This window comes from Neurospora hispaniola (genome assembly GCF_033458365.1).
Source record: "Neurospora hispaniola strain FGSC 10403 chromosome Unknown B0T23scaffold_3, whole genome shotgun sequence".
NCBI classification, from domain to species: Eukaryota; Fungi; Ascomycota; class Sordariomycetes; order Sordariales; family Sordariaceae; genus Neurospora; species Neurospora hispaniola.
Genome location: NW_026944408.1, coordinates 200,385 through 213,021, shown reverse-complemented (window position 1 = coordinate 213,021; position 12,637 = coordinate 200,385). Strand labels below are relative to the sequence as shown.

General features: G+C 29.5%; 1 protein-coding gene across 1 annotated transcript; it reads right to left on the bottom strand.

Annotated features, from left to right (window-relative positions):
* Positions 1 to 11,499: 11,499 nt before the first annotated feature.
* Positions 11,500 to 12,303, bottom strand: B0T23DRAFT_315357 (uncharacterized protein; the record flags this gene model as incomplete). The annotated part of the gene is made up of 2 exons (XM_062834855.1): positions 11,500 to 11,695; positions 12,248 to 12,303. 2 exons carry the CDS (start codon positions 12,301 to 12,303, stop codon positions 11,500 to 11,502), a joined length of 252 nt encoding a protein of 83 aa, XP_062693573.1.
* Between the last annotated feature and the right edge of the window lie 334 nt (positions 12,304 to 12,637).

The window sequence follows — 12,637 nt, the reverse complement described above, 5'->3', positions numbered from 1 at the left end:
TACGTACTTTTTACTAAAGATTTAAATAATTAATATTTTTAATTGCTTATTTCGTTGAATTATATAATAAATATAGTAATTAAAAGGCTAATTACCTTTAGTATTAATTTAAATTAAATTTAATATTATATTGGGGGAAATTATTATTTATTTAACCTAATTTAAAAATTATCCTTTAGTCCTAAAATTGCTAAGTATTTATAAGAACGCTTTTTAACGGTTAAAGAATCTTTATAAAAGAATAAAATATAATATTTTAGGAGGGTAGAGTATGGTACAGATTTTTAAATAAGCGATAACTAATTTTATACCCTCTATTAGTGTATAAGTTCCCTAAATAGCGTTTATAAATAAAGGTTTTAATTTAATTTATTATTAAATTTGTAAATAGAGAAATTTATAAATTTTAGGGTAATTATTGTATTAAATTTAGTAAGAAATAGAATAGGGATAGATTAGCCTGGAAATATTATTATATTGCGGCTAATAAATATTATTCTTATAAATATTCTAACGAATATTAATTAGTTAATTAATAGTAGCGGAAGGAAAAAATTATATAGAATTTACGTATTTTTAAAGTTAGTTGGAGTTATAAATAAATATTTTAATAGTAAATGTTTAATATAAAAAAATGAAAATTAATAGAATAACGGAGAATTAATTAGAAAAGGAAGGAGGTAAAAGGGAAATCCGACTGAGGGAAGTAGGTTTTTATATTCTAATAGTAGATTATTATTAATATTTAATTTATTATTTATTATTTTAAAAGAAAGTAATTGTTTAAAGAAAGTTTACTGCTTTGGGTAGCTATTAAAGTTACTATAATTACCGAAAAAAAAAGAGATGAAAAATTCCTCCTACTTTAAACTTTTGTAGTTTACCGCCTTTGCTGTTTAAGTACTTGCTTTAAAAGAAAGGATAAATTAATTATATTAAAGGTAAATACTATAAGGTTAGGTATTGTATTGCTAGTTAGGCGAATAGTAGCTTTAAAAAAATATTTCTAATATTTAAATTTAATAGTTGGATAATTTACGAATTATTTATATAATACCTTCTTCCCCCAACTTTTTTCCTACCTTCCTTTTCTTCTCCTTATAATAATAATATTAAGAAGCTTAAAAAAAATTTTTTAAAATTTTTTCTTTTCTATTAAAGTAACCCTAATTTAGTATAATTTATATTATTAATTCTTTTACTATATATAGCTTAATACATTTTAAAATATTAGATATTAATTTTAATTTTTTCTTCCTTTAATACTAATAGATTAATTATTCGTAATATTACTTTATTAATATATCTTTTAATAATTATACTTCTTCCTATAATAAGGTTTAAGCTACTTTAAATAATAATAATATAGGTAAATCTAATAAGGCTAAAGGTAAAAAGCTTTAAACTACTTTAAATTTAATTAAAGTAGTAAAATCTAGTAATATTAATGATAGATAACCCTAATAGCCTATTTTTATTCGTAACCTTCAATTTTTATAAGGGTATAGTAAAGTGCCAATCCTTAACTAATTTAATAAACGGGTAATTACACTATTATCAAACTTCCAATTTAAATAAATTTAGGAAGTTTTTAAAATAATACTCAATTAGAATATTATTAATTAAATATTTCGATTAAATATTAATACTATATCCGAACTACTAAAGATTATATTCCAAGGCTTTACTAATTAGTACGTTCAAAACTATTAGGGACCCTTCCTTAATTTATTAAAAATAATAAATAGATAATTAAATATTATAAGAATAAATTAATTATATAATTAAATATTAAAGTATAATAATAAGTATAGGGTTTGTAAAATATATTTTAACCCCCTTCGAAATCCGAAGTTAAAAAATAAGTATATACCTCTCAATTATTCCTAATTAAATAATATTCAATTAAATTAATATTTTAATTTTAACTTACCTTATAACGAATTAAATACCGACGAACTATTTAGTAAATTCTTCTACTCTAAATTATAATTTAATTAAGTAGGCGCCTTCCTATTAAATAAGAATGGGTTTTATAATTGGAAGTGATTTATAGTATTTTTAGCCAACCTTTAGTATAGTATTAATAAATATACCTTTACCTATATTAATATTTTAATTGCTCTACTTTTATAAATAATTAAAAAAGAGTTAAAAATAATCTTCGTATTAAATAAATATATTTAATTGAATAATACTAATAAAATTCTAAAATATATAATTAATTCGAATAATATTAAATTACCTATAAGGGAAAAAAGGTTTTGGGTAATCCTTATATATTTATAAAATATATATTTTTCGGTAGCTATTTTTAATTAATTAGTAGGCTAATAGGATTACTATAATTTTGATTTGTATAGTTTTATGTTAAAGAATATAAAATTAACTTTAGTTTTATTGTTTTAAAGATTTAGTATTTAGGGGGTAATAAAGTCTAATTTAGGTCTTTTTATTCGTTAAATTAATTTTATAACCTAAAAATCTAATTAGATTTGTAAATTAATAGTAATAGAAGTTATACGAATAAGATTAGTAGAATATAATCTAAATTTTTTAATACTTATACCTAAAATTTAGAAGTAGAGTATAATATTAAAAGAATATACAATATTTAAATAAGAATAGAGAGAGAATATTATAGTACAATAATATTAAAGAATAATTTATAATACTTTACGAATAAAGTAATAGTAATTTAAAGGCCTACTTAGGAATCTTTTAAAGGAAGTATTATTTATAATTAATAGTAAATCTAATAATATCCTCTCCTAATAAAGTAAATATATATACGGTACTAAAGAAAAGCCCTAGCGTTTTATATAGCTTAAGGATTATATTATTTAAATTGAAGAGAACCGATTGTAAGGGTTTAGAAGTATAAAAATCTTTCTTCGCTATTAATTATATAATAGCCCTAATACTATAATTAACCTTCCTTTATTCTAATATATATTAATTAGATTTATTAAGGAAAATAATAACGAAAGTTCTTCGTTATTTAATTTTTTATTATCTAATTTTTCCTCTCCTATTTCTATAGTATAATAAAAAGAAGTTAAAAAATTAATCTCTTCTTTAAGTAATATTTATTTACCCTTAAACTCTTCCCGAAATTCGATTTTAACCTTAATTCCGCTTCGATAAATTATAATTCGTTTTTAAAATTTAAAAATAACAAATTAGCCGTCCTCTATTCCAATTTTATTTCGTTTAATAGTATTATTACTTTTTAATCCTTATTCAATTAAGAAACGAAGTACTTTTATTTAATTAATTATTAATAATTAAATGTATTATAACTTAATACTAATTATATTTAATCCTTTTAGGGAAATTAGAATTCTTTTTATTAATATTCTAATAAATTGTATATAACTATAAATTCTTCTTCTACCTAGAAATATAGGAACTCTTAAATTATTATTAGAAAATAGAATTCTAATAGTTCCGAAAAGTATTAACCTATTAAGTACCTTAGGATTACCTATAAATTTAATATAAATATCTATTTAAATAAAGAGGATTAATTAATTACTAATCCCTTTAAATTTTAAGAGGCCTTCGAACTTATTTACTCCCTTTAATTCCTCTTAATATAAGCATATACTATTAAACCCTATACTTATGTTGTAGTAAAGATTATCCCTAATATTTGGATTTAAGAGTTTTTATTTAATTAGAGAAATTTTTATTATTAACTAAAGTCTAATAATTAATTAGCTATAAGTAGTAGTACTATTTAATTTTAATTCTTATAAATTTATAATAAATTCTTTAATCTACCCTATTCGCCGTATAAAGCACGATTTAAATAACCTTCTTAAATATAATTCTAATAACCTTTCTTAAATTATAATAGAATTTAAGGAAAGATTTAATCTAAATATTTATTTAAAATTGTAAAGACTTTTATAATTTATTAGAACGATTTAGGACGATATTATTCGGAGAATAAATAATTATTTCTTTATTAAAGGTATTAGAAAAAGATATTTAATTGCAAAAAGTAAGAGAGGATATAAGGGTAATAAAAATAATAGAGGAAAGTACTAATTATATATATATATATATATAAAGGTAAATCTGCTTAGGGGATTTATTGTAGATTTAAAGGGAAGATTTAATTTAGGGTGGTATATGGGAATATATGTATTAGTTTTCAGTAGTGATTTTTTTTAAAAATTTTCAAAGTATATAAGATTAGGGAAGTACTTTCTAGATTAAGCAAACCTAGACAATTAGTATAGAAAAAGAATGGAAAAAGAAGGAGATCGAATATAAGGAAATAGGATAGGAGATTAATAGAATATTAATCTTTCATTAAATTAAATAATTAATTTCTATTTCTTTAGCAATTCTTAATTATATAAAATTAATTTTTAATAGTCGCTAATTATTTGTTTTTATTTGTTTAATATATCAAATAATCCTTTATCCTCTTTAGGGAAATATTTATTCGTATCCCTATTTATATTTGAAAGAAAGATGTAGAAAGATCCGATAGTTACCTTCGTTTTCCGGCGAAAACTGAATATTAAACTATTTAACAAATGCGTGACTCCAATGAGTCGTATTTAGTTTAATACTTCCTATTTCGACTATCCGAAAAGACTTAAAAATCATCTACTACTCTACCTAATTAGATAGCTAAGAACTACGGTCCTTATGCATCGTGCTGGTCGTGGTAGTGTTGGTGTTGTTGTTGTGGTTTTCTCGCCATTTCAGTACTACCGGCGGTTTAATTAGAAGCGTTTATTTTAATAATTATTTTCGTAATTTAATTATAAATCTTTAATATAGGGTCCTTTATAAAGGACTTTTTTAAAAATTTAAATACTCGTTAATAATTAGTATTCTAAATTTAAATTACATTTTTCTTTATAAATTCGTAAAGTAGGGTTATTATAATCGAAAAGTTTTTAATAAACCGATAGTAGAAATTTATAAAGTTAAAGAAGGATTAAAGGGATTTTTTAAATTTTGGGGCTAATTACTTAATTATTACTTTAATTTTCTTTAAGTCTATTTTAATATTTCTTAAGGTAATAATTAACCTTAGATATTTAGTACGTATAGTATGGAATTTGTATTTATTAATATCAATACTAAATTCCGCTCTAGCTAATTATTCGAGGATATTATTAATATACTATTCGTAGTCTCTTATATTATTTAAGTAAATTGGGATGTTATTAAAGTATACAGTTATATAAATATTAAAAATATTATATAAAATATTATTAATATAATTTTAAAAAGTATTAGGGGTTCTTTATAAACCGAAGGGGACGACGAAGGATTCAAAGAGGCCGAAGTATATTATAAATACGGTTAATTATTTATAGTCCTATTTTATTCGGATGCGGTTAAAAGTAGTAATTATATTAAGTTTCGTAAAGATTTTAATATAATAAATTATATTTAGGGTTTTTTTAATAAGCGGGAATAAATAGCGGGACTTAAGGGTAATATTATTAATTCTTTTATAATTAATATAGATATAGATTCCGCCTCCTAGCTTTTTAATAAATAGGACCGGGGTTAAGGCTTTTAATTATAACGGCCGGATAAACTTCTTTTCGAAGTTATTATTAATTTATTTTTTAATAATATTAAATTCTTCTAAATTGAAAGTACGACCGCGAGTAACGGGTAATAAAGCTCCTAAGTAGAATTTAAATTTAAAATCGTATAAATAATTAAGGGGGAGAACTTTTATACCCTTTTACTTAAAAATATTAATATAGTGTTAATATTATTTAGGGAATTTGGTTTGGATTTTAGCGTTGGTCTTTAGAAGTTTATTCGTTTTTTTATAGAATTTAATAATATTTTCAGATAAAATTTTACTAATATTAATATTATTAATAGTAAAGTACTTATTAATTATTTCTTCGTAGTATAGGAAATTATTATTAGTATTATTAATTTAAATAGAATTAGCGATTTTTATTATACATAAGGTAATCGTATCTCCCTTTCTAATTAGAATGTTAATTTATTAGTAATAATTATTGCCGAATAATTTCTTATATTTTTAATTATAATTTATTAAAATTTCCTTAATTATTTCTTTAATAAGACTATTATTTATACTTTTAAGATCTAGGACGCCTCTTTCTTCCTTTACTTAATCCTCCTCCTTTATTCTTCTAATATTTTCCTTTATTTTAGTCCGGGTAGTATAAATAATTTAAAATTTTATTATTTTAATTAACTAGTTAAAATTCGCAGCGGAGATCTCTTTAATATTATTAGGGTTAATAGGACTATTAGGGGTATTATAAAGATAGATTGGAGATTAATAGTCCGTAGTTTTAATACGGGCTCCTTTAATAATTTAATATAGTATTAGCCAATAAATTAGAATACTGATTAGGAGGTCTATTAATATTAAAGTTTAGCCAGGGCTAATTAGAGTCTTTCCGAATAAGGTAGTACTTAATTAGTTAATTATTCGGTTTTTAAACCAATTAAATTTTTAGCGAGCAGTTCGTTTTATAATTACAATAATAAATAGGTAGCGGGCGGATTCTATTTATAGTAGTTTTAGTTCTTCCTCGTTAAATATTTCTTTATAAGAAGGTTTCTTATATACAGGGCGAGTACTAGGCGTATTAGGGTAGGGAGTAGAGAGGTAGCGTACTACTAAGGGAATATAATAGTTGGCGGTTTTATAAGGAAAGTAGTTGCGTTATTTATAGGCGGGGTTAAAATAAAGGGAATTATTAGGTTAATTAATATTTAGGGCGTAATATATTAATTAAGGGTGGCCGAAGATAATAGGGTTGTCTTTAGCGAGGTTGTAAATAAGAAGATTAATAATTTTATAGTAGATTCCTATTTATATTATTACTTTAGTAAAATAAGTGATATTATTTTTAATTTAGCTATTAGTAAGGTATAAAAGTTTAGGGATTGGTAATTTAAAAAAGGGAAGGTGGTATTAAAATACAAAGCGTTAATTAATAAAACCGAAGGCAGTATAATTACTATTAATAAATATAGAATAACATATTTTATACAGTCCGAAGGAAAGGTGGATAGAGAGATTTAGTAAATTAGGGTATTTATAATAGCTATTTACTAAAGATTTATTTATTTTAATAATATTTAGCTATATAAGGACGGACCCTTATAGTCTTCCTTTTTATTTTATAAATAAGTGCTTTTAAGTACGATTTAGGTTAGAGGTTGTATATTTCCTTATTCTTAGACTAAATTAGCTTCGTTACTTATAAGGGGGTTAATAAAACCGGGTTAGTAGGTTAGGATTGGGTAATAGTAATTGTTAAGGGTATTAGGGGTTGGAATAATTATTAGGAAATTTATAAGGAAATTAATACTTATAGCGTTCGTTAATTTAGTAGCCGTTGCTATAATTAGGGCGCTATTGGCCGTAATTATATTAATCCTAAGTTGGCCGCTATTATTGGCTATTATTACCATTAGCGTTATTATTACTATTATTACCGCCGTTGTATTTATTTTTATACTAGTTTTTATCTTTATCTTTATAGGGTTTAACTTCTTTTTTAAAATTAATATTATTGTGGTATTCTATAGAAAAATAACCCTTCTTATTATGGTAGGTATATATACTATTTTTTATACGGTATTTGAAGATTTTGTTATTAATTAAATGAGAGATTTGGACGTTGGAGGTAGATATTATATTAAGGTCTATAATAGTACTTCTTTAATTAATAGTAGTTTTTCCGACGGTTATAGAAGTACTAAAGGTACTAATAGCAGTAGTATTAGAACTAGTCTTATAGTAAGGGTTAGAATTTTTATTACACTAATCTTTATTCTTTAAGTTCTTTACAAAATTACAGGCGAGAATTAATTATTTATTATATTTATTATTAACGGGCTAAGGGTTCTAATAAATAATAGTAGCGCGGATGTAGTTTAAGATCTTTTAACGTAAGTAGTAGATTTTTATACCGTTATTAAAATTATAGTAATTAATTAAGCGAATAAAATTATCTTTAAATTCCTACCACTTTATACCTTTAATTATTTTTAATTCTTCGAATTCATATTGGGAGTAAATAATAACGTTAATATTATTATACTTTATAGTAAGTTCTATTAAGAGGGCGTTGGTTGTGAGTTATTTAATTAGGATTTTAATTAAAATTTTAGTAAATTCAAATTCGATAGCTTTAAAGGGAGCGCCTTCGATAGAGCGGGCAATAAGCGAGAATTTTTTATATTTAGTATTAAAAAATAGGGGGTTATTTAATTAAATAAATTAAATATAGAAATATTAAACGTAAAATTTAATAAAACGTTCAATAATAGTACCTTTACTATTAAATACGGGTAATATAGTAATATATAATATTAACCTATAACTATTACTAACGTCCGTAAAAGCTATAATATTAAATTTAGGTCCGTCGTTATTAGAATTATTATTTTCCGGGAAAATAATATTAGAAGTTTAGGTAGTAACGAAACGTTAGCGTAGGTTATTAATTATTTTTTAATATTTCTCCTTTTATTTTTAATAGGTAATTTTAGAATTAACTCTTAATATAAATAGATTTAATTTTAAAGTAGTAATATCCGTTCGAAACGAACTAATTTCGGTAATATAAGCGTTATAAATAACTTTAATTGTATTTTATAATTTTTAGTAGCCTCTTATACTTAGAAGAAGGCTTTAATTTAAATTATAATAATATAGCTATTAAATTACTTAATTTTTTATTAGGTAGACTTTATATAGGATTCGGCAATTTTGAATAGGTCTTTCATTTTACGTACCTCTATTTTAATACCGATAATATCCTTATAAATTAGTTAGTTAAGGGCTATAAAGACGGTACGGAATATAAAGAGGTTAGTAAAATTAAAAGCGTCGTTAACCGGGATATTATTAGTAGTAACTATTTAATTATTGAAGGTTTCGAACGTTTACGAAATATTTAAATAGTATTCGAAGTTGGTTGAATTAATTATTGCGAGAGTATTGATTATTATAATTGTTAAAAAGTTATTAGTTATAGGGGGGGTAGATATTAATTATTAAATTAATATACTAGTAGGTATAAGGGAAAGAAAGAAAGGGCGAATTATTTAATTATAATATTCGATTTAGTGGTTATTTAATTCGAGGTTTAGAATTGCGACGAAGGTTTTAATTATATAAATATAAATTTTAATTAACTAATTAATACGATTATAATTAATCTTCCTCTTTATTAAATAGTAAATATATATAGTATAATAGTTTAGTATAATAAATTATTACGGGGCGAGAGGGTATTATTGGGGGTAGGGTAGGATATGCGTTATTATACGAGGGAGGAGAAGGGAGGTGTGTGTAGAGGATTGGTTATATGGGCGAGAGCCCAGTTTGAGCTAGTCCGTACGTGTGTATATATGTAGGGTTATACGTGATTAGAGCCGTTAATAGCTCTAGATTGGAGGCGTGTAGCATAACTATATTATAGGTTAACCCTATAATAATATTATTGCTTTACAACTACATTTACACCCCCTAAATCGATTATACTTATTTAAGAAATTAATAATAAAGCGCTCGTATTTTATAATTAATTATATTCAATTACTTTTATACCCTTATAACTAAACGTACCTCTAGTGTAATTGTCTGAAGTATTGAAAATACATCAAGTTATACGTAAAAACGCCTTGTAATTATAACAGCTAAAAAGGGTGCATGAGGACATTAGGGACGGTGCGGCAAGTCAAGCTCATTTTTTAGGTCCTTCTTATATAGCTTCGAGTGTAAGAAAAGACATTGAAATTCCCTTTTCTTCCAACGTACGAATAGAGTTTTCTCAACGTGCGAGTAGAGTTTCTCATCCAAATAATCCCCGCGTGTGTGAAGCTTCCGCAACAGCTACCACGGTTGGAGGTGCAGAAAAGAGGATCAAGATGGTATGTTACTGCTTACCCGAATGCTCGCTCTGGTGTTGTTGACGGAAAGAATATGTGCGTCTTTTCTAGGGTTCAAGGTAGCGGCTCTGAAAAGTGGTGGACTGGAGCAGGGTAGGCATTTTCGGACCTCAACACGTCGGGCATGGAAACGCTTGCCCTGTCTTCCCTTCCTTCTTCGTGCCTCGTCTGTTCTGTTTGTTCAAGATGTGCACATGCGACTGGAAAGACAGCCGCCCCAGCCCCAGCCGGGCACTTACATGTAGCGTCTCGCTGGGGACAGGATTCCGGAATCGCCAACCACTACACCAAGGAGGGAAGTAAGGTTGGGAACCTCCCCGAGAGTACCTTTTTCAGCTATGTTGCCAGTCATCTCCTCACGCCTATCCCGCTCTTCCTTTATCTTATTCCGGACGGCCAACTCTTTCCTTTGCGCGGGCAGTGGATATTGATCAAAGCTCTTCTATCTATAAGATGGGATGACAGTGTTTTCCAGTCTCGGGCAGATAGGTGTGACAAACCGTTACAAGTACAAGAGTAGGTATATCGCTGGGATAGAACAACGGTAGTAGTAAGGAAGGGGTGCTAAATAATCATAGAAGCTATTGGTTATCCAAAAGCGTTGATAACGAAGGCCAGGAGGCCATTTAATATAGCGGTCTTCAGCCCTATCCTGTAGTCCCGTAGACTCGGGACCTTGGGTCCTTCCTGATTGGTCAATCTATCTAAGCCTATTGGTTGGATCGTAACGATAGTTACCTAGGTAGGGGTAGTTACGAAGCATCGGATCGAAGGACTGGATGGACTCGCAGTTCAAACGTGAGGTAGGCACCTCTACCCAGACCCAGGTCGGATGGAATGCTTGCGCGGCCCGGGCCGTTCCGTTGTTTTTAGACATACCTCGGAGCGATTGTAGCTGGAGAAGGGGATAGATGGAGCAAATGCGGATAGCCCAATGCTGCTCGTTAGTGTTGAGAAACACCGCCACTAAAATATGGAATGCCTTGTGATAAGTTGGAAACATATCTGCGAGAGGTCAATAGGTATTGTTAAATCTGGGAAACACATTCAATCACCAACATGAGGTATAACAAAGATTTGTAAATACCTGCAAGAAGATGCCAAAGGTGTCAATTCCTGTACTTGACTGTAGTAACTGAAGGTGTCCGGTTTATTTTTTGACTTAGATGAGCCCTTATCGAAGCTGACGCCGGTTTAGCGTTGTAAATGTTAGTGGTGTAACGCCCTCGCCGCCCGACTACCAATCCTGAGTCCCGTTTCTTCCCCGTTGCCCGGAATTGGGGGCGTTGCACACTGCATTCAGTCGTTGGTCAATGGTCACTGCGGCATTGTTCAATCACTAAACTGATGGTGACTTTTTCTGCTACCGGGCCCAGGGGGGAGACTGCTCAGTCGTTTTCTCCGTCCCCTCTTTCCCTTCCCTTGCCCGTCATGACCTCATTCGACGGAGTGGTACGTGGTACCTTTTATGTATCTTGGTAGTGCGGAAACTGGCCTGCGCCTTCTTCAATTCAAACGTGAGCGCTCACGCTGCGGCCTTCTCGGACCCGACAGGTCAATTCAGTTGTCCTGGACTTTTGTTACTGCCTTGGCTACTGCCGTGGCGATGGCGGGGCAGAAGATGGCCACCTTGACAGCAGGAAGGAAGAACTGGGGCATCTGCCTGACAAAAGGCCCGGGGAGAGCGAGAGGGGCGTGAGCCGGAGCAGTGGTCGTATCGATGTTCCAAGTTGGCCTAGTCTGGACATCCCATTGCCTACTGTCGTTAATATGGTATCATGATCATAATATGCAAGTGCGCATGGGAGCCATCTAAGTTCTCTTTCCCAGTACAGGCCGGACACTCCTTACTTATCCGTCCATCATTCGGGCTTGGGGACTAGAATTAAGCTCCACATGTTTCATGACCCTAACGCAATTGCCTGTTCATGCTCCTTTGTTGGGGAGCGCTCATTTCCACATTCGAAAGACACGAGGATGGAGGTTCCTTCCTCAAAAGACCTCAGCTTTCTTGGCTTGTTCATGACGTGGGTTGGGGACGTGATCCGCAAAAGAAAGGAAAGGGTGGAAGGTTAAACCGTCACTTCCACTGAAAAAGTCTTTCATCGAAGAGGGCGCCTTCACCGAGACTTGAGGTTGGTATTACCAGGGGCAGCCAAACCAAGCTGATGTGAGGCACCTCGGCACCATAAATTCGAGAAAAGAGGCCTCTTGTGACTGGTGATCCTTTCATTTCCGGGCATGGAGCCAAGTCCCCGTGACTGCCCTTTATCGTGATCAAGATACGCACCCAACAACCTAGAGGTACCTCTCGTCCTGCCACTTCCTGAGGTACCATGATGCCTTAACCTGGGTCCTGAACATGGGGCAGGCGCCGCGTCACTCTCTGCACCAATGAAACCAGCATAGGATGGAATGGTAAGCGAGAAGCAAGTGCGAATGGAATTGACGGATCATGTATTCCGGGTGTGGGGCGAATCCCGCATGGCAAGGTCCAGATCGTCCCAGTATCGCACGGCAAGCACCCAGCAGTCCGGGCCGTGACTTCCACTTCAGTTTGCGCCAGCCCTGAGAAGCGCAACTGAAGTGTGATTTCCGCTGGCAACAATGACGGAATTGTAACCTGGCAGGCCGCTGTTGAGCACAGTAGGATGTATTTTCCTCTTCCTTCTTCTTCTTCTTCCATTATCAACTGAAG